At 58.2% G+C, this 21438-nt stretch overlaps 9 protein-coding genes across 10 annotated transcripts; 4 read left to right on the top strand and 5 right to left on the bottom strand.

Annotated features, from left to right (window-relative positions):
• The first annotated feature begins 80 nt into the window (after positions 1-80).
• Positions 81-1897, top strand: JDV02_000867 (uncharacterized protein). The gene is made up of 4 exons (XM_047981736.1): positions 81-258; positions 378-535; positions 646-1535; positions 1619-1897. The coding sequence occupies exons 1-4, from the start codon at positions 217-219 to the stop codon at positions 1786-1788; spliced, it is 1260 nt and encodes a 419-aa protein (XP_047837696.1). The 5' UTR covers positions 81-216; the 3' UTR covers positions 1789-1897.
• On the bottom strand, positions 1837-3236 carry JDV02_000868 (Very-long-chain (3R)-3-hydroxyacyl-CoA dehydratase). Its single transcript, XM_047981737.1, has 3 exons — positions 2651-3236; positions 2202-2552; positions 1837-2154 (listed from the first exon to the last, which is right to left on the bottom strand). The coding sequence occupies exons 1-3, from the start codon at positions 2883-2885 to the stop codon at positions 2069-2071; spliced, it is 672 nt and encodes a 223-aa protein (XP_047837697.1). The 5' UTR covers positions 2886-3236; the 3' UTR covers positions 1837-2068.
• A 98-nt stretch (positions 3237-3334) lies between these two features.
• On the top strand, positions 3335-6286 carry JDV02_000869 (uncharacterized protein). 2 transcript variants are annotated; one of them, XM_047981738.1, is made up of 2 exons: positions 3335-3835; positions 3896-6286. In XM_047981738.1, exons 1-2 carry the CDS (start codon positions 3488-3490, stop codon positions 6155-6157), a joined length of 2610 nt encoding a protein of 869 aa, XP_047837698.1. In that variant the 5' UTR covers positions 3335-3487; the 3' UTR covers positions 6158-6286. The 2 variants fall into 2 exon arrangements, with proteins under 2 accessions (XP_047837698.1, XP_047837699.1); XM_047981739.1 differs by having other exon boundaries at positions 3335-6286.
• A 507-nt stretch (positions 6287-6793) lies between these two features.
• Positions 6794-8923, bottom strand: JDV02_000870 (uncharacterized protein). Its single transcript, XM_047981740.1, has 3 exons — positions 8718-8923; positions 7535-8647; positions 6794-7447 (listed from the first exon to the last, which is right to left on the bottom strand). The coding sequence occupies exons 1-3, from the start codon at positions 8796-8798 to the stop codon at positions 7103-7105; spliced, it is 1539 nt and encodes a 512-aa protein (XP_047837700.1). The 5' UTR covers positions 8799-8923; the 3' UTR covers positions 6794-7102.
• Positions 8924-9889: 966 nt separating this feature from the next.
• On the bottom strand, positions 9890-12827 carry ain1 (alpha-actinin; the record flags this gene model as incomplete). The annotated part of the gene is made up of 4 exons (XM_047981741.1): positions 9890-10787; positions 10850-11829; positions 11885-11951; positions 12031-12827. 4 exons carry the CDS (start codon positions 12825-12827, stop codon positions 9890-9892), a joined length of 2742 nt encoding a protein of 913 aa, XP_047837701.1.
• A 1320-nt stretch (positions 12828-14147) lies between these two features.
• Positions 14148-14855, top strand: JDV02_000872 (uncharacterized protein; the record flags this gene model as incomplete). The annotated part of the gene is made up of 1 exon (XM_047981742.1): positions 14148-14855. One exon carries the CDS (start codon positions 14148-14150, stop codon positions 14787-14789), a length of 642 nt encoding a protein of 213 aa, XP_047837702.1. The 3' UTR covers positions 14790-14855.
• A 617-nt stretch (positions 14856-15472) lies between these two features.
• JDV02_000873 (uncharacterized protein) lies at positions 15473-16186 on the bottom strand (the record flags this gene model as incomplete). The annotated part of the gene is made up of 2 exons (XM_047981743.1): positions 15473-15981; positions 16045-16186. 2 exons carry the CDS (start codon positions 16184-16186, stop codon positions 15473-15475), a joined length of 651 nt encoding a protein of 216 aa, XP_047837703.1.
• Positions 16187-16397: 211 nt separating this feature from the next.
• JDV02_000874 (uncharacterized protein) lies at positions 16398-17734 on the top strand. Its single transcript, XM_047981744.1, has 2 exons — positions 16398-16540; positions 16606-17734. Exons 1-2 carry the CDS (start codon positions 16429-16431, stop codon positions 17664-17666), a joined length of 1173 nt encoding a protein of 390 aa, XP_047837704.1. The 5' UTR covers positions 16398-16428; the 3' UTR covers positions 17667-17734.
• CYS17 (Cysteine synthase) lies at positions 17651-19147 on the bottom strand. Its single transcript, XM_047981745.1, has 2 exons — positions 18857-19147; positions 17651-18754 (listed from the first exon to the last, which is right to left on the bottom strand). Exons 1-2 carry the CDS (start codon positions 18969-18971, stop codon positions 17757-17759), a joined length of 1113 nt encoding a protein of 370 aa, XP_047837705.1. The 5' UTR covers positions 18972-19147; the 3' UTR covers positions 17651-17756.
• Between the last annotated feature and the right edge of the window lie 2291 nt (positions 19148-21438).

Raw genomic sequence — 21438 nt, forward strand, 5'->3', positions numbered from 1 at the left:
CTGCGATGCAATGCGTGACTGGCTGGATGTGTCAGCGATGATGGTGTGGATGATCCGAGAGGGAGTGAGCGATGGGGACGGTAACTTTGCCACACTTGACCACCTATCGACATTGACCTCGACTTCTATTCTCTCCTTCAGCGCGCCACATCGCACCAATCTAGCGGCTGCCTTTCAAGAGCATCGTGAAGCTGGTAGGGAATCAATGGCGACATCATGAAGAAGACGCTGGTCCTTTGCTTTATCCACGGCTTCAAGGTAAGCGAGCCGAGGGTGACGCACACGCATATCCCCCGCCGACTTTCTTGTGCGGCTGTCGCCCACGTTCCAGGTCTTGTCTGGTAACTGGCGTAGCTAACTAGCGATGCGCCGCGCAGGGTGGCGAGGAGACGTTTGGCGCCGACTACCAGTTCACGCGTGACCTCAGGGATGCAGTCGCGCGCAGGCTGCCCAAGGTGGACGTCCGCGTGCTCGTCTACCCCAGGTACGACACGAGAGGTGATCTGGGGCAATGCGTGAGCCGCTTCCGCGACTGGTAGGTGTCCTTACCCGTTTTACAGGCCCCTTTCTCCCGGAGCCCCTACTGCCTGCCCGTCGGAAATGATGGTTCGTTTCTCTGACGTCGATTGGAAAAAAAAAAATCAGGCTGGAGGAAAAGGTCATTGACCTGGAGGTCGCGGCCGGCACGCCGTCCCCGACGGTGGACCCGTCGGTGCGCACCGTTCTCATCGGGCATTCCATGGGCGGCATCGTCGCTGCCGAAATGGTCATTGCGCTGGCCTCCGAGAAGCCCATCTACACCGAGGACGGCATCCAAAAGTCCGAGGACGGCGGCAGCAGCGGTGGCAGGCCCTTCAACGCGCTCATGTTCCCGTACGTCCAGGGCGTGCTGGCGTTCGACACGCCGTACCTGGGCATCTCGCCGGGGGTTGTCGCGCACGGCGCGGAGGGCCAGTACCAGAACTACCAGGCCGCGGCGGCGACGCTCTCGCAGCTGAGCGGCCTGGGGAGCACCCTTTGGGGGTCGACCAGCAAGGCGGCCGGTGGCGCTGGCGCTGGCGCTGGCGCCCCCAAGGCCATCGCGGCACCGGCCAAGTCCTCGTCGCCGTCCCCGGCCCCTTCGTCGTCGTCATCGTCGTCATCTCCATGGGGCAAATGGGGCAAGGTCGCCATGTTTGCGGGCGCAGCGGGCGCCGTCGCCGCGGGAGGGGCAGCCGCGTGGGCGAACCGCGACCAGATCACGACGGGCTTCACGTGGGCGTCGTCCCACCTCGAGTTCGTGGGGTGCCTCGCGCGGCCTGAGGAGCTCAAGAAGCGGGTGCGCGGCATGGTACGCCTGGGCGAGGAGCTCGACGTGGGCTTCGCCAACCTGTACACGCGCCTGGGCCGGGCGGCGCCGTCAAAGACAGTAAGCATGGTCGGGACCGTGCTGGGTCCGGACCGCACGTTCTGCAACCTGCCCAAGAAGATGAGCGCCGGGGAGTGGCGCGAGGCCGTCAATGACAAGGCCACGGACGAGACGCAGGCGCATATGAGTGCGTCGCACCGGGCCCCTCCTTTTCACCCCCCCCTCTCGATGTGCGACTTGGAAGTGGCAGCTGACATGGTGGCTTTGTAGGCATGTTTGAGCCCGGGGAGAACCCGGCATATGAAGAGCTGGCCAGCGACGCGGCAGGCTTGATCGAAGCATGGTCACAAAACGAATGGTACGAGAGCAGCACGCAAAGGGTCGACCAAGGGAGCAGCAAGGCATATGGTGAAGTGAGCTTGGAGAATGCATGGGCGTAGAGGCACACCGTCCGAGCGGAACCTGGTGCGATGATGAATCGTTTGATACATTAGGTAGTTTGTTTCTAGAGTACACCGTGATCCGTCTATATACCCTCTTCTGATCCGACTATCCGGTTTTATGCTTCTTGTTTGCATTCCATACTGGCTTACGCAAGAAGGGCAGTGCAATTGCATACTCAATGGTACCCAACCGGCACACTATCGCTTCATGCAGAGAGAGTCATTGCCTCTGCGGCGATCGTAGCTTGCACTCTATACGTCTTCTGGAGCCAGCAGCTTACTGCGCTTTGCCGGCCCGAGCCTTTTGAGCACGTAGAACCTTTCTCCGCTGGGATATCATGTGCGTGTAGAGCATGTAGGAGCCTGGCCCGTTAGAAGTACACAATGGTATAGGCGCAAGGGTGACATACCAGGAACATAGATGGCCAAGGCGGCATAGAGAATGTACGGCTCGACGGGGTTGCGCATCGCTGCGGGTACTGTGGCAAGGTATATGAGGGCGCACTCGCTGGTGATGCCGATGGGGTAGAGAACGAAGAAGGTGTTGTAGCGCAGCCAGGTCAGGGCGGCGGGCTGCCAGCCGGACAGGGAGAGGGCAAAGAAGGAGTAGCGGATGACCTCGGTGACGGACCAGGCAACGAGCATGGACGAGTACAAGGGCGAGGTGGCGAGGAAGGGGAAGGAGTCGACAATGGCCCAGACGAGGAGGAAGCGCGACGAGACTTGCGTCAGAGTGGTAAAGAGTGGAGCGCGAACGACGCCTGGAAGAGTCGTAGATACGATAGTTAGCTAAAAAATTGGAATAGAGACAAGACAACGAGGGGAAGCGGGGAGTAAGGCAGGCAAAGAAACAACGAACCGAGCAGCGAGTGCGCAACCTCCAGGGCGGCCGCCGTCTGCGTCCACTTGGTCCACTCGCCGGCAGCGGCGTAGGCGAACTGCGGCCCGCGAAGTGCGCAGACGGCGAGGACGCGGCCGAGGACGACGCTCCACGCGACGGCCGATGCGAAGTTGTAGAGCACCAAGTATGCCGTCTTGACGGGCGAGGCCGGCGGCTTGGTGGCCGCGGGCTTGGAAGAGGTCTTGGACGCCATCGACTCCTGTTGCTGTGCGCGCGGAAGAGGTGACTGCGAGGAGAGTCAAAAGGACGGAGGGACAGGAGCCCAACTGGCGGGGACGCGGGCAGGTGCGGTAGGTTGAGGACTCGCTGCTAGCGAGGGGAAAGATAGGTGGATGGTTGGGCGTGGTGTTGAGGAAGCCCCTGTGGGTGTTGGTGTACAGTATAGTTAGTGAGTGCGGAGGGTCCCACCCACCTTTTTCTTTATAGTGGTGCCGAGGTTCCTTCCCTCAGTGTTGGGGCCTGGGTAGACACGCTGGTCGCAAACTGTACTGCGCCTTTACCGATCCATCTCTACTTCGTAGTATATGAACCCGCGCACGTTTAGATTCGCCAGTCGAGCCTCGGAACGCACGCCTGTATTGGACAACATGGAGAGGCTCCCGCTTTTCGTCGACGTGACACGGAATCACGTGGCCTCTGGCCATAGAGCATTGCGGCTGCTGCTTAAGCACCGTATCGCATCGTACGACGCGGAGACGATCTCGACAACAAGAGCATCTTGCTTCAAAGCCAACAGTTACCTTGACCAACGGGCTGCTGTATATTTGTCAGTCACTTGGAGTGTCCGCCGCGGACATGAATGACACGGTTCGTTTGCCATTCGTCAGCCCGCCGCCATCAGATTCGCGGCCCAGGCATGGACTACCCCCCTGCAAGTTCTTTTCCCAAGGTCGTTGCCGTAACGGCAGTGCCTGCCCTTTTCCTCATCCCGAAGAAGATGGAAGAACACACGGTGGTATAGGCCCAGGCACTACCACTACTACTAGTGTGAGTGGACGTCCTAGCTTCACGACACCACCAGTGGATACGCGCGCGCAGGTCCCCTGTCGGTTCCTCTTACGAGGGTTCTGTGTCAAGGGTGAAAGATGTCCATTTGCACATGACATGCAACAAGATGACACAGATGGGGTAGAGCAAGATGAGGTACCAAGATCAGTGCCCAGAAGAATCTCGTGGTTTGCGCATGGGCTAATCGGCTTGTAGGAAGACTCAGCGCCCGAGAACTGGTGTCGGGAGCTCAGAGGCGCCTTGGTCTACTTCGGAGATGGAGCCGTTGTGACCAAGGTGAGCCTCCCTTCTGACTTCTCTGCAGTTCGCATCAGCGGCCTACCTCGGGATGCGACCGTAAGCCACGTCGTCGACCTTATCACATCTCACGGTCTCGCCGTGCAGGAAAGCTGCGTCCGCATTTCGGCACCGATGGATAATGCTTCGTGCAGTGCCGATGTGAGGGTTGAAGATCCTCAGTTCTCGAAACGCCTTTGTGGCAAATTAGCCACAAATGATCTCGATTATCCCAAAGCTGTGTCGATCAGGGCCCCGATGCCCCAGACGACCAATTACCGACGTGTCGACTCGAGAAAGGTGTATTGCTCGTGGCACAAACCAAGCCAAACCGTGTGGTTGAACTTTGGTAGTGAATTCATTGCCAGACGCGTCAGCAAGGGATTCTCAGCTGGTCACTTCAAAGTTCTAAACCAAGAGGTTCGGTGCAAGGAGCCCACCGGTCCCTCCCAGCCTGCACGCGGCGGAAGATATGCACGCGCTGGGAGGCTTCGATACGGCAGAAGTGGTGGGAACCATTTGGCGTGGACTGTAATGCTTTTCGACGTTCCGGCACTGGCCCGGCCAGGGGATATCACAAAAGATATTTGCGACGAATTGGCCCCGCGCCACGTAGAGTTGGGCGGGCCGAGCTACGACGTCGATCTAACAACGGCAAATACGTCGATTGAGTCGTTGTTGCTCAAAGCTGGGCCGCTGGAGCGGTGGGAGAGTGGCATAGAAGGAGCCGGGAAGCGTTTCAAAGCTAAGGCTTGGTTTGTGAACGACGCCGATGCGAGGCAGGCCGCCATGTCACTCAACAATACGACGCTGCCATTCAACAATGGCAAGCTGACAGTGCAGCTCGTTCACTCGGCGAGGCTCAAGGTCCCCAGTCGCGTCTACAACGTCGTTGAACCAGGTATAAACAGGCATGAGGAAGCCTGGGCAAAGCAGCATCTGGTCTACAAAGCATATCCCCCTATCCACGGTCTTCGGGTCCTAAAACTCGAAGGTGAAGCCAGTGAGGATGTGGCTAAAGCCAAGGCCACACTGGAGGAGATGATTGATGGAGAGGTGCTGATGAAGGACGGGAAAGCCATATGGTCTCCGTCCTTTGCTGTCAACGGCCAGACTTATGAGAAGATGAAGCAGCTCGAGCAGAAACTTGGCATTCTCATTGTCCGCGACAAGCGCAGATGTCGGCTCCGACTCCTGGGTCCTCGGCCGCAGTGCCAACAGGCACAAGATGCGCTGACTGAGCTTTCCAAGACTGACTCATCTTCGACCCATGTGATTGAACTCAATGCGCAACAACTTTCCCGCGCCATCAAGGGTGGTTATCAAGCCATCGCCGCGGCCATTGGAAGAGACAAAGTCAGCGTGGACATCACTCCTGGCCGCCAACGTATTTTAGTGATGGGATCCGAACGCGATTTTAAAGTTGCGCAGCGAATGCTCCAGAGCGGGGAACTGGCATCCCAGGTGAAGCAAGAGGGCGATTCGATCAGCGACTGCGCCATCTGCTGGACGGAAGCCGAGAACCCGGTACAGACGGCCTGCAAGCATGTCTACTGCGCCAGCTGCTTCGAGAACCTCTGCCTTGACGGCGTCAACTCCGGTCCGCCTGTCCGGTGCCAACGCCATGCTGGCGATGCTGGCACGTGCGGCGAGGTGGTTTCGCTGACCGAGCTTCAGGCGCACCTCCCATCCGCGGCCTTGGAAGATATACTGGAGGCTGCTTTCTTAACTCACCTCAGACACAATCTCAACCAGCTGAAGAACTGCCCCACTCCCGATTGCGGGCAAATCTATCGCGCGGCGAAGGCATCGGAACACCAAGACAGCGCAGCTGGCACGGATGAGAGCCTCTTATTCAAATGCCCCTCCTGTGTCAAGGCCGTATGCACGGCATGCAACGCCTCACATGACGGTCAGACCTGTGCCGAATACCACTACCTCGCATCCGACGATTACAAGGCACTGAAAGCTCTCAAGGCGGAATCCGGCATCAAAGACTGTCCAAAATGCGGGGTCATGATACAAAAGTCTTTCGGATGCAATCATATGACTTGTACCGCTTGTAATGCCCATATTTGCTGGGTGTGCTTGGAGACGTTCTCTTCGGGACCTCCCGTGTACGCTCATATGGGGCAGAAGCATGGCGGAATCGGCATCGGCTACTATCCAGGATTGGCTTAGAAGACGGACCAGATTGGTATGAAAACCCATCAGCGTATACTTCGTACTTCTTTGCTAGGACAGCAGCAATGCGACAGCCAAATCCATGTTACTTTCGAGGTGCCAGGAATCTGCGTTGATTATGCTGTGGTAGGATATGAAAACCACTTGGTTGCGACCTCACACGAATGCTTATTAGAGATTGAGCGAGTTGATAAACGAAAGAGTCTCGCTAACTAATGAACGGCACTCAGCTCAGCAGGCAAATTGAACATTGAGCGGCAGTCACATGACCTGTTGTTCGTTTGCTGTGACCAGGCGGCCTTCTCCACCTGATGTGGGTCCCCGGAACCACCCCTTGCCAACCTAGGAAGTCACGGGATAGCGCGTATAAGTCGTCCCCAAGACGCCGTTGCCAGCGCGACGCACTGAATCTATATCCAACACCATGGCACCCGCGTATTGCGCGAAGTATGGGAGCGTGCGAACGCTACTTAAGTGAACATAAAACACATGCTCGTACCCAGCAGCCGCGAGAGGGGCGAATGGCCTAGTGGTATAGTGCTCTCTACGTACACTTTCCACAGGGCCGTTCGACTCGCGGTCTTGCGAGAGAGGGCGAAAGCCTTTTCGGTCTTCGTAACCTAGCGCTGGACCCTACAGCCTGTTGCGGAGAGAAAAAAGCGAACTTGAGGGGAAGCGCGCTCCCTGATGACGGCCGCTTTCTTGGCGGACTTGGCCCACCCGTTAAGTTTTGCCACTTTGGCCATCGTTTTGCTGGTCTTCCTCGTCGGTTCCTTTCCCCTCCTCCCTTTTTCCTTTGCTTTGACTTTCCTTCGCCTCAAGTGCTCGCTGGTCGAAGCTTGGGCAGCACCACCGGGATCGATCAGAGGTATCCGCAGAATATGAAAATGAGCTCCCACGACTCTCCAAGACGAACAAGGCTCAGAACGCCTTGGACGGCCCCTAGGCGGCACACCTCCGAAGTCGGACATATAGCGGCCCCTTGACCCAAGATAAGCGGACAGTCTGGTCCTCTTGCCAGCCCTCCTGCCCCGGACAGGGGGTCATGTCTAACCGATACAGAATCCGAGCGATGGTGTAGCGCAAATGGTGCATCGCCAGAGCCTTACCCATGCAGTCGCGGGGTCCGGCGCTGAACGGCTTGAAGACGGCCTTGTTTTCATCGCGAAAGCGCGCGTCGTAAAGGGGATGCTCCTTCGACAGCCATCGTTCGGGTATGAAAGACTCGGGGTCAACAAAGTGCTCTGGGTTGCGAAAGGTCGAATACTGATGCACCGAAATGCGAGCCTGGCAGCAAGCACTTTTGCGTTAGCAGAGGCCATCCATCCCAAGCCAAGCCAAGAAAGCGCGACAGGGAAGAGAGAGCGCGCTCACTCCTTCGGGAACATATTTGCCCTCGATGCAAGTTCCGGGCGATGTTCTAGCCGGCAGCTCGGCGCCCGGCGGGTAAATTCTCAGAGCCTCGTTGATGGCGGCCTGCATGTACTCCAGCCTGGGGACGGAACGAAACGAGATGTCCTCCTCGGCTTTAAACGCCGTTCGGATCTCGCGGGTCAGCGTCTCGTATACGTTGGGGTGCTGGAGGACGTGGAAGAAGAAGCCGCAAAGCGAATTGGCATTTGTCTCGCTTCCGGCGAGGACGAAGATGGGGATGTTTTCCATAATCTCGGGCATAGACATTGCGTCGACGCCGTGTCGCTTTTGCATCATGTGCGTCAACAAATCCTGCTTTCCGTCGATGGCATCCTTTTTCTGCTCCGTGAGCTCAGCCGCCACGGCCCGAACGCTCTTTCGAAAGTCCCAAAGATGCTGCGCCTGCCTCTTGACGCTAAACGAGTCCGCAATGAGCCCCAAGACCGGGTAGCACTGATATGCCCGGCGTGTCGACATGCCCCGAATCCCTTGTCCAATCTCGAGCACCCAGGGGTGGTAGTCGGCCTTGTCGAGACAGCCAAAGGCCTCGGAGAGGGCGAAGTCGCCAAAGGTATCGAACGCATCAAACGTGAGCCAGTCGACGATGTTCACTACCTCGGCTCTGTCGGCTCGCTCTTCGAGGCGACGGAGCAGCAGGTCTGCATGCAGCGCGAATCTCGGCTCGTGCGCCGCCGTGGCCGAGTCGCGGAAGGCCTCGCCGAGATGCCTTCTCAGTCGGCGATGGAGCTCCAGAGGGGCGTCGGTGATGCTGTGGTTCTCCCCCACGCTGACGCCAGCGAGCTTGGCGAACTCCTGCTGCCCTTGCCTGCGGTGCCCGTACACCTGGGGCCAGGCCACGGCGCCGTCGACAGCCAGGTGGTTGGGCCCGATGCGCACGACGTTGCCGTACCTGCGGTGGAGCTTGCCGACCGTTTGCACGGTCCAGGTCCCCCTGAGATAGTTATGGTAGACGTATGGGGCGTAGAACGCGGCGAGCAGCGGCGGGCCCGGAAACACGGAGAGGGGATGGAACCAGATGCGGTATACGGCGAGGGAGACGAGATATGCCGCGGCCTGCGTTCCTACGTTATCACTCGAGATTCTGGGCACCACAACAGCCCACCCCAGAATGGCGCTGACGAACAAACACAAGCAAGAGAGCACATATTCCTAGGACACTGTATCCGTCGTTGGCTACAAGCCAAGGGTTGAGAACGTGGTCCATGGCGGACGAGTTCAGGGGCAACGCTGGATAGAGGCGGTAGCAGGGAAAAGGGCCAGGAATAGCTGGGCTTAGACGAAGCAGACTATTAACCGTTTCCTCAAGCCGCCCGTGGCCTTTTATTCCCCGCTGCCTGTGTCACCATCAGACGACAATCCTACGTATATAATTACGACTACCGCTTAAATGTTCCGTCAAAGGGGGGGGGGGGTCGCTTGATAACACGGCAGCAACGGACGTGAGTAATAGCTCCGGGCCTTTTGACATATGCATCCGTATAAACAACTTGCCGAGCAGTGGGGAGGAGGAAGAGGAAGGAGGAGAGAGAGAAATGAGGGGGGATGGTGGGCAATGGTCGCATGCACATGCATATCCCATAAATTGCAAACGGCCAACGCTGCGACGCGACGCGGCCCTTGCACCCCCTCCCTTTCGCGTGCTTGGCCACAACGGTCAGCAAGCTACGACGGACGAGAGCGGACTGAGACCGGCAAAAACGGCATAAAGGGCTCCAGGCTGCAGGGAGTGCTCACAAGCGCGAGGCTGTGCGACGACTTGGGAGAAGGTGATCAGCGGAGGACTGGCAATAGGGCCGTCTGAAGTGGCGAGCCTGGTCCGCCGTGATGGGGGGAAGGCGAGGGGGCAAGCCGTGTAGTGTCTGTTTGCAACGCAGCTCGAGTGAGTGTCTGCTTTCGTCCATGACTCTCGTGCCCTCGTGAAGACATCTGGATAGATAGATATACACACTCTCCTTGTCCTATCAATCTACACGGTAATGCTCTCTCCTATCATGGCCGAGTGTCATGCCATGTCATGTCATGTCATGCCGGCCAGCACGCAACTCGAGATTGCTAGTACCTGTACCCAAGAATGATGATTCGATTCCGTCCCAGTCACTGCTCCGCGTCCAACTCGCGTCCTGACTGTGAACACCATCCAGTGATGCTTTATGCGTTGCACTAATACACCCCCGGGGGCCGCAAGGACCCGCTCACCAGCCCCAAGACCATACATTATATATACTTGCAAGGGAGAGCGGCGAAATGCCGCACCGCATTGCCATCCCTGTCCTTGATCTCGCTGTTTTATTCCCATCATCGGCCCATGCCGTTCGTCTTTGTATCCCGCCGCGGGCTCGCCTCGCCGACATTGGTCCTGTCTTGGAGCACGCCGCTTGGCACGTCTGTCGCTGCCCCCGTCGCCGCTGCCGCCCGCTCCTCGTTGATGAGCTTCTCCATGAAGGAGATGTAGTCGTACTGCGGCTGGCCACGGTCGCCCGACATGTCTGGTCCCTTGTGCGGCGGCATCATCTCCACTAGCTGGTCAATCACCTCATCCGGCACCAGGCTGTGCCGCAGATCCATCTCCGTCACGTACGGTTTGCCATCGGCCACCTCCCGGAACGACTGGAACACCTGCTCTGCCGTATTCTGGTCCTCCGTCACGTCCACCATGAACCGGATGAACTGCTCAAACGTGACGTAGTCGCGCCCGTTGGACGTCTCCACAAAGTAGTCGTGCATTTCGTCCTCTGAGAAGACCAACCCCAGAGACGCCAATGCGGCGCTGAACTCTAGCTCCTGCAACGAGTTGGTGTCGTCGCGGTCAAAGTGCCGGAACACGCTCTCAAATTCTTCGAGCTGTATCGGCGTCAGGTTCGTCATGTTGCGTGCCACCATCTGGTTCTCCAGGAACGACAGCTTTTTCTGCACCGACGACTTGACAAGCCCCAGCTCGTACGACAGCTCATCGTACGTATACGTCGTGAAGTCGTTCTCCTCGATGTTGGCCTCGGTGCACTTGGCGTCAACGGCCGCGATGGTCTCCAGGTACCGGTCTAGCGGGGCGAGGTTGTCGCTTAGCTTCCTGACGTGATGCAACTGATCCTCGACGTCGCCGTCCAGCCCGGAGATGGCCAGCTGCATCGTGTTGAGGGCCATGGCGAAGTCGTTGACCTTGTCCGCAAAAGACTTCCGCAGGGCGTTCTTGATGCTGCAAGGGGTGGTGGTTAGCCTCGTGCGTTCCGCCGGTTCGTGCAACGGTGACCTGCTTACTCTCGAATTGTCTCGTTTATCAGCTGTGCCCGGGTCATCTCGGCCTTGGCCAGCGTCGCCCAGTCCCGCTCCAGCACCTCCAGCCGCAGCTCGGCGGGCGGCTCATACGGGCGAAGCCGGTATGTCCCCAGCTTGGTCTTGATATTGCCCAGCAACGTGGCAAGGTCGCTCTTTTCCGCCACCCACTCTCGCTTGAGCCCGCGCTTGTACTCGGCGAACTCAGCAGCCTGCGCCTTGGCGTCAGCATACGTGCCTTCAAACTTGGCTCCTTGCCACTGTTCGACCTGGTTGCTGAGCGTCTTGAGGAGCTGACGCATGCGCCGCTCGTAGGCACTCTGCATCTCCCAGGCGCCTTGCATGTTGTTGACGAACTTTTCGACGCGGCGACCGGCGTTTTCGACCTTTTCCATCTGAGAGAAGGCATGGAACCAGTACGCTATATAGGTCATGAGACTTCGCTCGTCAGGTTTGGGAACATCGCACACATCTTCAACGTCGAGCAGTTTGGGGATGCCGATCTCTTCGTGGGCAATGTCAAAGGCGAGCTGCATGTTGCCGCGGTGGTCCGACTTGTCCAGGGCGTCAAAGTCGATGAGGTCGGGTCTGTGGATGTCGAGCAGGGCACAAAACGCCAGCCCGTCGTTCCAGCTGGCGCTGAAGTCTCGCACTTCGACCTCGTCGTAGCATGCTGTCTTTCGCTGACACCAAAGCAGCAGGCCTTCCTTGGCTGACATGCCCTCTTCGTTGATGTCGCTGATGGTGAAGCGCAGGATCAGCGTCCATATTAGGCCGAGGACGATCTTGCGATTGCCGTCGACGACATCTTCGGCACCGATATTCGTCATTTGAATACCGCGGGACTTGATAAAGTCCAGGGCCAGGTTGGCATTTTCGAACTTTTGCACGCGCAACTTCGGTTTCGAGGCGTAGCGGCCGAGGGACTCGTTGGAGAGGCATTCGAGCAGATGGATGAGCATCACCTGGCAGGTCAGCACGGAGCTGGGCGGCTTCGCGTCGAGGGATGTAGCAACTTACACCATCGCTGAGGTCGCTGACCAAGTCCTTGACCTCGAGATCCCGGGCATCAAGCTTGGTATTCAACCTGCACAGCGTCGCGTGAGCAGCCAGCGGACACGACGGCCCCGCCGATGCGGGCGAGGGATAAGGGGGGTGTTACGCACCATTTTGTGAACGTCTTTTGCTGGACGGTGATCCAGCGCTGCTGTTCGGTAAACGTCATCCTCGTGAGAATCTGGTCATGCGGCGGCTCGAGGGCTGCTCGGGCGTCGTCGAGGGGGTTGCTGGTGTTGCTGGTTGTGCGATGGGCAGCGTTGGCGCTCCCACTGGAGCCTCTGTGACGCAGCCAGGGCGCTCTCGCCGCGTCCTTTGTCTTGTCGGGGCCCAACGGCGGCGGCCTGTTGATTCCTGACCGCTGCTGGCGCGCTGCATGCAGCAGCTCTTTGTCTCGCCTGCTGCGGTTGGTGGGGACGGCCTGCCGACGACGGCTTGGGGGTGCGGCCTGCTGGTGGTGGTGGTCTCCTGGCCCGTCTGAGTCGACGACGCTGGTGGCAGACGTGGAGACGCTCGACTGTGTGGGCGAGCGGGACGGCCTGGATTGATGCGTGCGCGTCGTCGAGGAGCTGCAGTCGGAGGTGTACGAGTGTCTGGGGTTGCTATGTGAGAACGAGTAGGGAGGAGCGACGCCGTCGTCGTCGTTGTCGCCGTCGCACGTGGTGGTAGTGGTGTTGATAATAGCACCATGTATGGTGCTGCTAGCACGGATGCCGCTGGCGCGGCAGCCGGAGCACAGGCATTGGGGCCCCGGCGGCGAGCTGGAGCCCGAGGCGAGTAAACAAAATTGGGGGGATCGCTCGCCAGATTCCAGGTTGCCGGGCGGCGGTGACGCGCCCCGCTGGGCGCGGATGACGGTGCCTGGGGCGAGTGCCGGTATTGGCGGAGGCGCGGTGCTAGCGGCCATTTTTAGGGGCGGAAAGCCCACTCAGGCCACTGTTTGCGCACCACCGCAGGAACCGTAGGTTGCACGGGGGTGGTGCCAAAGAACCCTGCTTGCTGGCCGTGCTTAGGATCCAGAGTCAAACTCGGTTGGGACCCCGTGGGCTTGTGAGTGATGCGCCACTGTTGGTGCTGCCAGGCCCCTCTTCAAGGCAAGTTTTCAAGGTTGCAAGGCGGAGGGGCAATGCGGGCAGAGCTGGGGTCCGACGTGCGTATCGATAAGATGGGCGAACCTCGCCAAATGCCTGCTGCCTCGCACGACGAGCAGCGATCCATATGTCGACCTGCCTGTCGATACTCGATAGTAATCAGCTTCTCTCAGGTTCACGTCCAAAGGACCGCCGCCGTCTTCTTTTCTTTTGTTTCTCTCGACGAGATGGATGATTCAGGCAGGTGGCGTCGGGGTTCGGACGGGCAAAGCAACGCCTCCCATTGTTGATGTTGACAAAAGAGCAGCGCAAACAACAAACGGCACAACAGCCGCCATGCGGAGACGATTCCCGGACAACAACAGACGACGCCGCGGGGCCGTTTATATGCCAGCCTCGTCCTCGGTGGCGCAGCTTTCAGTCCCAGACTCAATGCGCATGTCCACATGACGCAACGCTGCTGCGACGCCCGAGGGGGACGTTGGCCCCAACTCTGAGACAAGTCACCCCCGAGTCGATCCGCCCTAGCGGTTCGTTTGGGTGACCCCGGTGTCGGAGACGATGATGGCGGGGCGGTGCTCGATGCAGTCATTGGCGTTCATCGTGGTATTGCAGGGCCTCTTGGAGCCGCTGCGTCATGCCTGAGTGCCCTTGTCTACCATGTGTGCGCTGCGTGATTGCTCTGTCGCCTCACTGGTTCTCGTCTCATCATGCGCCCAGGACAAACCTTTGGGTGTGTGTCTTGACTCGGTCCATCGTCCGTTGAACGCACTGGGAACATGCCACTGTTCAGATGCCCGAACCTTCGGAACAGTTCGTCCCGTTTCAGATTCACAGGTGCTCGGCAAGTCTAGAGGCATGGCCTTACGCGGCGGCGACAGTTCCGCCACCGCTGTTCAGATGGCGGGCTCGCCTGATGATACTGAACGAGCCCAGCTTCAAAGACCGTGACGCAACTTTTTGTTATCGGTCAACCTCGACGGCTGCTCAGAAGAAGGTATAAATGACCCATGGCCCTGCAATACATTGTCATCGTCTTCATTGTATCGCAAAGCCTATTGTTGCTGTGAAAGTCACTGTTGTTACGAACTCCACTGTTGCGAAATCCCAATCTTGTTCAAGAACATCTCACAATCATGGCAGGAAATCAACCAGATATGAGGGTGGGCCTCTTGCCCTCGGTTCAGCCCATCGGCGAGAAAATTGTTCCGCATATCACCGTCTTTGTCCGAGTGCCCGATGAAGAGGCCCTTCGACCGCACCTCTACCAAGCCCGCCTGGAGCTCGCCGTCGTTGACGGCAGACGGCTGGAGAAGAACCAGTCTGCCCATGGCGTCGACTCGGTCCTGAGTGGTGTCAACGTAGTTCCCCTGAGCGCGACCTTTTCAGGCAAGATGTGGTTCGCCTTTGAGAATCTCGAGTTCCGACCTGCAGCCGCGGGGCACACATATCAGTTGCGTGTTAGCGTCTGGAAGAGTGCCCATGACGAGAAAACCAACATTTGGAAACAGCCCAGCCTGCTCACTGACGTCCTCACCAAGAGCGTTGCCGTTGTGCCGGCCGGTCGGCCTGTAGAGCGCCGCATCAACGATGAGGTGCACGAATGGGACAAGGGGACTGTTGAAAGTGTCCTGATTGTACGCAACAGGGAACCGTCGTTGAGCGTGGAGAACTGCGTCGCCATGTGGCCGCGGCCAAAGGCGATCATGCATGCGGAGCTCGACCAGGGTCCCTGGGCGGCCACGTCGTATAGCAGGAGCTCTGCGCCTCCCTCTTGAAGACTTCTGAGAACTAAATAAGATGCGGATAACGGCCGAAATGAATGACGACGGGCTGTGCAAGGGGCGGCGTAAACAGAGCGACGAACAATACCCGGTTGTCAGCCGATAGGATGGGACAACAACGCCGCTATGGCCATGTACTGCATTTTCACTAGCGTTAAGCCTACTGATTGACGAAGGCCTTGGTTTGCGATGCTTTGACAGTGTTGCATGAAGACCATGCGCCGATCCCCCATGCATCCACGTCTAATGCACAGCTCGCCTCCCTGTTTTTCATAGTAGCAGTTAGCTAGCAAGATGAACACCAGGATCGAACACTGTGGACCAACACGTCCCATATGATACACCAATTGGCTCATGTCCCTGACAAGATTATATAGTGTGTTCGACGGCAGATGTTGGTCTACGTACTGCTTCGAATAAGATACCCGAAGCGCACATGCGGGCCTTGGACATGAAACACTCGATCTTCCCGGCTCATGATGCGGGATGCAACCTATCCCCTACTAGCAAAGGGCTGTGCCTTGGAGATAGATACAGCACGGCAGATAGGCGGAAGCGCCTAGTGCGATCGGGATGAGGCCTCACCAGGTGTCGAAGGGCGCGCAGTCGTTTTGCTTTGTCCATTGTACACTGATATCTTCAACGTATCATACACGCCAGCACACACAACCTGGGGCTCATTTCCTTGCCTTCTTGCCCGGCGCCTGCTTTGACTTGCTCCGCAGCGCGTACCTCTCCTTCTTCCACGCATTGACGAGCTGGTCCACGCTGCCCATGTCGTGCTTCGGTTTGCGCATGTACGTGAGCCGGGCCCTCCTCGCGCGCTTCGGCCGTCGCCAAATGATGTCGATGCCCGTCACTGTAGGGCTGTAGACCTTGAACCACTGCTCCACGCTCGTCCGCATCATCTGCCCGCGCAGCAGGATCGCCGTGTCGGCGCCACGCCGCCGGATCTGGATGAAGGCTCCCGAGAAAGGCTCGCCCGTCTTGGTCGTGACCATGAGCACGTCGCCCACCTTGGCGCTGTCCGCGTGCTCGCGAGAGAAGAGCCGCGTTCGCGCCCCTGTCGGGTCGAGCGTCGAGATGGCCTGCTGGCGAAGGGCGGGCATTGGGTCCGGGAACGTGGATCGGACTGTCGGGACCTGTGGCCATATCTGGAATCGGCTGACCTTTTCCGCTTCGGCGCCTGCATGAATTGATGGTTAGCCAGAATGTAGCGTAACGATGAACACCACCGGCGTAGACGCACGTTGTCTTATGGTAATGGCCTCCTTGGTCTCTGAAGGAATTGCAGCGGTGGCCAGGCATCTTTGCAACGCCCTCTGCTGTCTTGTTTGTCGTAGTGCCGCCTTGAGGCAGCCGAGAGGCCGCCTAAGGGCTGTGGTATTCATGGTGGTTGGGGTTGGGCCGTCGAGGATCTTGAGAGTCGAGACGTCAAGAAATTCTAAGCCCCAAAGCTCTAGGTGCCGAAGCATCGTTTCGTCGACGGCCTGGGACCGATGGATTGTGGGGCGTGATTGGCCCGGCACATTCTTTCTCCGACCCACTCGCCGACCTGTCTCGCGCGCTGCTTCAAGCCATCCATCTGGAACTTTTTGGCATCGCTTGTACCGGCCGCAGATACCAAGCAAACATGTCGAATCGAACGTTGACGTCGGCCCTCAGGTCGCTGGGCCGCCGCCGCGGGACTGTATCAGCACTGGTGCCCTGCCAATCGAGGCAATTCAGCGCCTCGCGTGCCCACGGTCCGTCTTTATGATGCTCCTCGAGCCGACTCTCTCGATCCTGGACTGACGAGCCGTTAAAACAGGTGTCAGGGCCGTATTCGGCGAGACTGACAACAGCGACCTCAATGAAGTCCTTCGTACGATACAAGAGAAGATCATTCTCCCCGCATACCTCCCCAATAAGCAGCGCAAGCTGGTCTTCGACCCTAAGATGCGCTCCTACCTGCAGCAGAACCCGGTCGTCATCGAGGTCGAGGGTCTAGAGCACAAGTTCTCCTCCATCGACCGCTTCAAGGGCATCGAGAACTCCAAAGTGATCCTGGCCAAGGCTCTCGAAAATATGCACACGGGCGAAGACTGGGCGAACCTCGGCACTCTGCTGGCCGGGTACAAGAAGGCCGGCATCAAGCTCAAACCCGACCATTGGGGCAAGGTAGTGCGCGTCGCCGGCTCACGCGGTCACATTTACGTCATCATCGAGTGCGCCAAGCAGTCTGACAAGACCGGCCTGCTGCTGACGAACCGTGAGACCGTCGTGAGCGTGCTCGCCTTCGTCAACGGTAAGATCGCCACGAACCCCGGGGGTGTGGCCGAGGCTCGGCAGGCGCTGCGGTGGGCGGAATTGGTGCTGGATCTGCTTCAGCGGCCGGAGCACATGCTTCAGACAGTGCGGCCACGCGACAGGCTGCACTTTTCGCGCGTCGTTCGGGGCCTGGTTCTGTTCGCACGATCCTCGGCCGTCAAGGCCGAGCAGGATGCAGGAGAGGCCGTGGAGCAGGACATGGCTCTGTTACGGGAAGAGGTGACCTTGCTCGAATCTTTATGGGAAGGCAATGCGCCTCAGGTCTTGGCGACTCTGGAGGATTTCGCCAAGCTCAATCCGACGCCTGAGAGGAGCAGCGGCACGCGGGTGCCGCAGGCACTCAGTGGTAGTTCATACGTACAGGTGCTGGCGCAGAACATCAAGGGCATCCAGACAACGCGGGATCTACTCGGCGACGAGGCCAAGAGCCTGGCACCCGTCCAGGACGCTCTCGAGGAGCACCTTGGAGAGTTTGTGCAGACAGCGCCAGGAAGGGTCAAGGGGTGGGAGGACGAGTACGAAAAGGTGGTGGGCAAGCGGCCGAGCTGGTCAAGCGCCTGAGGGACGCGAGGGACTGTGTAAATTCTAACCCATTTTTGTACAACATACAAAGGCATCAAAGCGACGACCAGACTGACACAACCCAGCCGTCTATGGCAGCACTATATATTTTTCCAGGTGTTTGGGGATCGCACCGAGTAGCTTCTTCTCGGACAGCCACTTGCGGGAGAAGAGGCGGTCGGCGTAGCGGTAGGCACCGTCGCAGAGCATTGTCACAACGGTGTGTCCCTTGCCGAGCTTCTCAGCCACCTCCTTGGCGGCGACGACATTGAGAGACGAGCTGGCGCCAAGGTAGAGCCCCTCCTCGTCGAGGCAGCGGTAGACCATCTCGATGCTCTTCTCGTCCGAGATGTGCAGCGAGCCGTCGACAAGGCCAATGTCGGGCTGCAGGTTGTCCGTGATGCGGCCCTGGCCGATACCCTCGGTGATGCTCGACCCCGTGCGCTCAATCAGCTTGCCGCCGGAGCTGATGTACGAGTGCAGCACGCTGCCGGGCGGGTCGGCGAGGAAGCTCTTGACGCGGCCGCCTGACGCGTCCTTGAGGTAGCGCGTGACGCCGGCAAGGGTGCCCGCCGTGCCGGTGGCGCAGGTGAAGGCGTCGACGCGGCCCCCGGTCTGCGCCCAGATCTCGGGCCCCGTCGTCTCGATGTGCGCGCGGCGGTTGGCCGTGTTGTCGAACTGGTTCGTCCAGACGGCGTTGTCGAGGCGCTCGGCGTGCCGGCGCGCCTGGTGGTTGTAGTTTTGCGGGTTGTCAAAGGCGACGGCGGGCACGGGGTACACCTCGGCGCCCAACAGGCGCAGCAGGTCGATCTTGCCCTGCGACTGCGTGTCGGGCATGTAGATGACGAGCTTGTATCCGCGCGACCGGCACACGTGCGCCAGCCCGATGCCCGTGTTGCCCGCCGTGCCCTCCACCACGGTGCCCCCCGGCCGCAGGAGCCCGCGCTCCTCGGCGTCCTTGACCACGTACAGCGCCGCCCGGTCCTTGACGGACCCGCCGGGGTTCATGAACTCGGCCTTGCCCAGCACCTCGCAGCCCGTCTCATCGGAGAGCCGGTTGAGGCGGATGAGGGGCGTGTTGCCGATGGCTGCGAACGAACGAACGAACCCCCTCGACGTTAGCGACCGATACTACCTCGGCGAGTTCGCCGCCGGGTATACGGCGAAAGGGGGGGACGACGGCAACGCACCTCCTGTCAGCCCCTTGGCGATGCCCTGCGCCTTGGACACGGCCAGCGTGTACGCGCTCGGCTCTGCTGCCTTGGCCGCGGCCACGGCCAGCCTCCGCGCGCTGTGTCGGAACATGATGGCTTGGTCGCGCAGGAGTGAGCGTGACCGTAACCGTAGCGGATTTGGAAGCTACAGATGTCGTCAATTGGGTATGTTGAGCCTTCGTAAAGCCGCTCAGAGGACGTGCCGGGCGTTGGAGTCGCAGAAGAGACCGATGAGCCCGAGAGGCGTGGAAGAGCTGCGAATAGAGGACGTCGGTAGAAGGAAAGCATGGAGTTACATGGTGGTGGGGAGCCACAGGCGGAATCAATCAATACAGGGCGTAATCACGTCATTTACAGGGACCCAATGGCAAGTGCGCCAGTATCCGTGCCAATAGCACTACTCTTTATTTATCACCCCCGCCATCGTGCATCCCTTCTATCCATTCTTCAAGGAACTACGACGGGCGTTTAGGTATAAAGTTCTCATGGGAGCCCCGTTATTCGGACTCTCTATTTACCCCAACCCCTCCCAATCACGCATCCACGGATGTAAATCTGGGACCGATAATGCGGCGTTTGCCCAGTATCGCGTACCGGAGGCGTCTTCCGCCAGTAATGACACCATATTTGGCGTAGCTTCCTTCGAAGGCGCAAGCTTAATGTCATGCAGATAGTCCCCCTGGCATTTGTCGCCAAGCAGGCGGACCTCCAGCATGCCACGAACTCTTCGATACCTAAGGCTCTTCACCCGCTTCTTCCTTGCCGGATACCAGATAAATGAATGGTATTCCCGAATATAGTCGGCTTCCAAGCTCGGCTAAAGGTCTGGTTCGACGCACTGCTCTCTCGTTTGCCTAAATGGACGCCAAGCTAGTGTTATAGACGAAGCATCCTAGAGTTTGCAATCGAAACGGCATCGGAGAAGATCGGCGCGAGTAACTTGATCTAATAATGCAGTATAGCAAGCTGTCTTCTCAAAGTCTAGGAAAGACTATTCTGATCTAATCTAGGCTAATACTATTAGATCGGGCGGTGCTAGAGACCCATAACTATATTTCTCAATATAAGTATGCGTATATCGTCGAATCTAGCCCGTAACCGAGATATCTCTAAGTAGCAAAAGAGCGAGCTACTAGAGTGCGACCTTCGGCCGATGCGAAGTAAAGGTTTTCACCGGAATTTCTAGCCGCTTCGCCTTAATTATTAAGTCTAAGGTATCTATAATTGCAGCAAGCATAGGCTCATAAGGTTACAATCGATATCTAGCTACTAGAAGATGCTCTACAAAATCGATCCCAGTAATGGCGGGTATAGGCTAAGGGTCATGAAGTATTATAAGTCCCGCGCCAACCGGCGGGTACCAACCTAGTCAGTATCGTTAAGCCCGTTAGAATCGTTCCTAATAAGGTGAGGAGGGGGAAATTATAGGCGAAGACCCATGAACCCATAGAATGGGAGGGAGCATTAGTGCTGCTAAGAATACCGCCTTGTACGGCGGCAGTACTGTGTAGTTCTGTTCAGCTCGATCCTCCTCTATTCCGAGACCGCATAGCCGGTAAAGCTCGAGCAAAACTCAAGCGCTTCCGAGGAGTTTAATGCGGCCAAGGCCTCCTCAGCCGGTGCTGGAGCCGAGAGAGCAATTCCTACCTTTATATCCATGGTAGCGGCCCATGGTGGTAATAACCTTCCCGGGGCGCTCTAACCTAGGTAAGGACATAAGACTGCACAGAGCCACCTTATAAGCGTAGGCGACGTACCGTCAAGATATAACGTCGGCTACCGGGGTATACCTCCTCTCTATGGTCGTAATCTACGGGAGCAATATTGCACGGGTCGTCCCTACAGCTCGAGAAGCCGGGCAGAGAGTACGCATGGCCAACACAATGTCAAGATAGCGGTGCTATTCCTTATCGTTGACGGTATGCCCATATGGCATGTTGCGGCCTCTACGGAAATATCGCAGGGAACGGAATCCCGATAACCTAGGCAGAAAGTAACGCGACGACCGGAAGCAAGTGCAGGGTCCCACTCATGGCCGGTTGCAGTCGCACTTGTATGAAGTGATTCGCGAGAGCGCTGGCGAAGATGCCAGCGTGGTCTTCTATGTAGAATACTGGTACGAGGCAGCTTGGATGGTGGGCGAGCGACTACGACTGCGTGAGTGAGGCCAGCAGGGCTGGCAGGGTCGTCGGTGCAGCCATGGAGGGACTTTGTGCGCGCCGGCGGCGTGGGTTGGAGGGGGAGGGGGGTTGCGACGATGGCAATGGAATGGTTGATTCGGACGGAGGTGCAGTGGTAAATTCGAGGCTTGACAGCTGGCCTGGACCCACTTGGGTGGGTGCAAAATGGTGGCCACTGGACAGTCACGAGACCCCAGGACAACACTAATCTATGCACCCCAAGAAGATGGACTCGCGTACTGTAGTCAAAGAACCTCGATTTTATGGTCAGAAGGCCGAAGATTCGGGATATAATAGCTACGAGGAGAAAGTCTCATATTGAAGTAGACTATGAAAAGTAAGCTTCCTCCGCCCTTACCCTTTGACCTGGTACTGATG

This window comes from Purpureocillium takamizusanense, chromosome 1, assembly GCF_022605165.1.
Source record: "Purpureocillium takamizusanense chromosome 1, complete sequence".
Lineage (NCBI taxonomy): Eukaryota > Fungi > Ascomycota > Sordariomycetes > Hypocreales > Ophiocordycipitaceae > Purpureocillium > Purpureocillium takamizusanense.

What these genes read in the sequence shown, in the direction of transcription:
- JDV02_000869 (XM_047981738.1), top strand. Translation starts at nt 3,488, where the DNA reads ATGAATGACACGGTTCGTTTGCCATTCGTCAGCCCGCCGCCATCAGAT. An exon ending in ATGGGGTAGAGCAAGATGAG is followed by an intron (nt 3,836 to 3,895) that starts GTACCAAGATCA and finishes ATCGGCTTGTAG; the next exon opens with GAAGACTCAGCGCCCGAGAA.
- JDV02_000867 (XM_047981736.1), top strand. Translation starts at nt 217, where the DNA reads ATGAAGAAGACGCTGGTCCTTTGCTTTATCCACGGCTTCAAG. An exon ending in GCTTTATCCACGGCTTCAAG is followed by an intron (nt 259 to 377) that starts GTAAGCGAGCCG and finishes TGCGCCGCGCAG; the next exon opens with GGTGGCGAGGAGACGTTTGG. An exon ending in CGAGACGCAGGCGCATATGA is followed by an intron (nt 1,536 to 1,618) that starts GTGCGTCGCACC and finishes GTGGCTTTGTAG; the next exon opens with GCATGTTTGAGCCCGGGGAG.
- JDV02_000874 (XM_047981744.1), top strand. Translation starts at nt 16,429, where the DNA reads ATGTCGAATCGAACGTTGACGTCGGCCCTCAGGTCGCTGGGCCGCCGC. An exon ending in CAGCGCCTCGCGTGCCCACG is followed by an intron (nt 16,541 to 16,605) that starts GTCCGTCTTTAT and finishes CCGTTAAAACAG; the next exon opens with GTGTCAGGGCCGTATTCGGC.
- JDV02_000870 (XM_047981740.1), bottom strand. Translation starts at nt 8,798, where the DNA reads ATGGACCACGTTCTCAACCCTTGGCTTGTAGCCAACGACGGATACAGT. An exon ending in GTGCTCTCTTGCTTGTGTTT is followed by an intron (nt 8,648 to 8,717) that starts GTTCGTCAGCGC and finishes GTAGGAACGCAG; the next exon opens with GCCGCGGCATATCTCGTCTC. An exon ending in GCAAATATGTTCCCGAAGGA is followed by an intron (nt 7,448 to 7,534) that starts GTGAGCGCGCTC and finishes GCTTGCTGCCAG; the next exon opens with GCTCGCATTTCGGTGCATCA.
- JDV02_000868 (XM_047981737.1), bottom strand. Translation starts at nt 2,885, where the DNA reads ATGGCGTCCAAGACCTCTTCCAAGCCCGCGGCCACCAAGCCGCCGGCC. An exon ending in GGTTGCGCACTCGCTGCTCG is followed by an intron (nt 2,553 to 2,650) that starts GTTCGTTGTTTC and finishes CGACTCTTCCAG; the next exon opens with GCGTCGTTCGCGCTCCACTC. An exon ending in CTTGGCCATCTATGTTCCTG is followed by an intron (nt 2,155 to 2,201) that starts GTATGTCACCCT and finishes CTAACGGGCCAG; the next exon opens with GCTCCTACATGCTCTACACG.
- CYS17 (XM_047981745.1), bottom strand. Translation starts at nt 18,971, where the DNA reads ATGTTCCGACACAGCGCGCGGAGGCTGGCCGTGGCCGCGGCCAAGGCA. An exon ending in CGCCAAGGGGCTGACAGGAG is followed by an intron (nt 18,755 to 18,856) that starts GTGCGTTGCCGT and finishes GTTCGTTCGCAG; the next exon opens with CCATCGGCAACACGCCCCTC.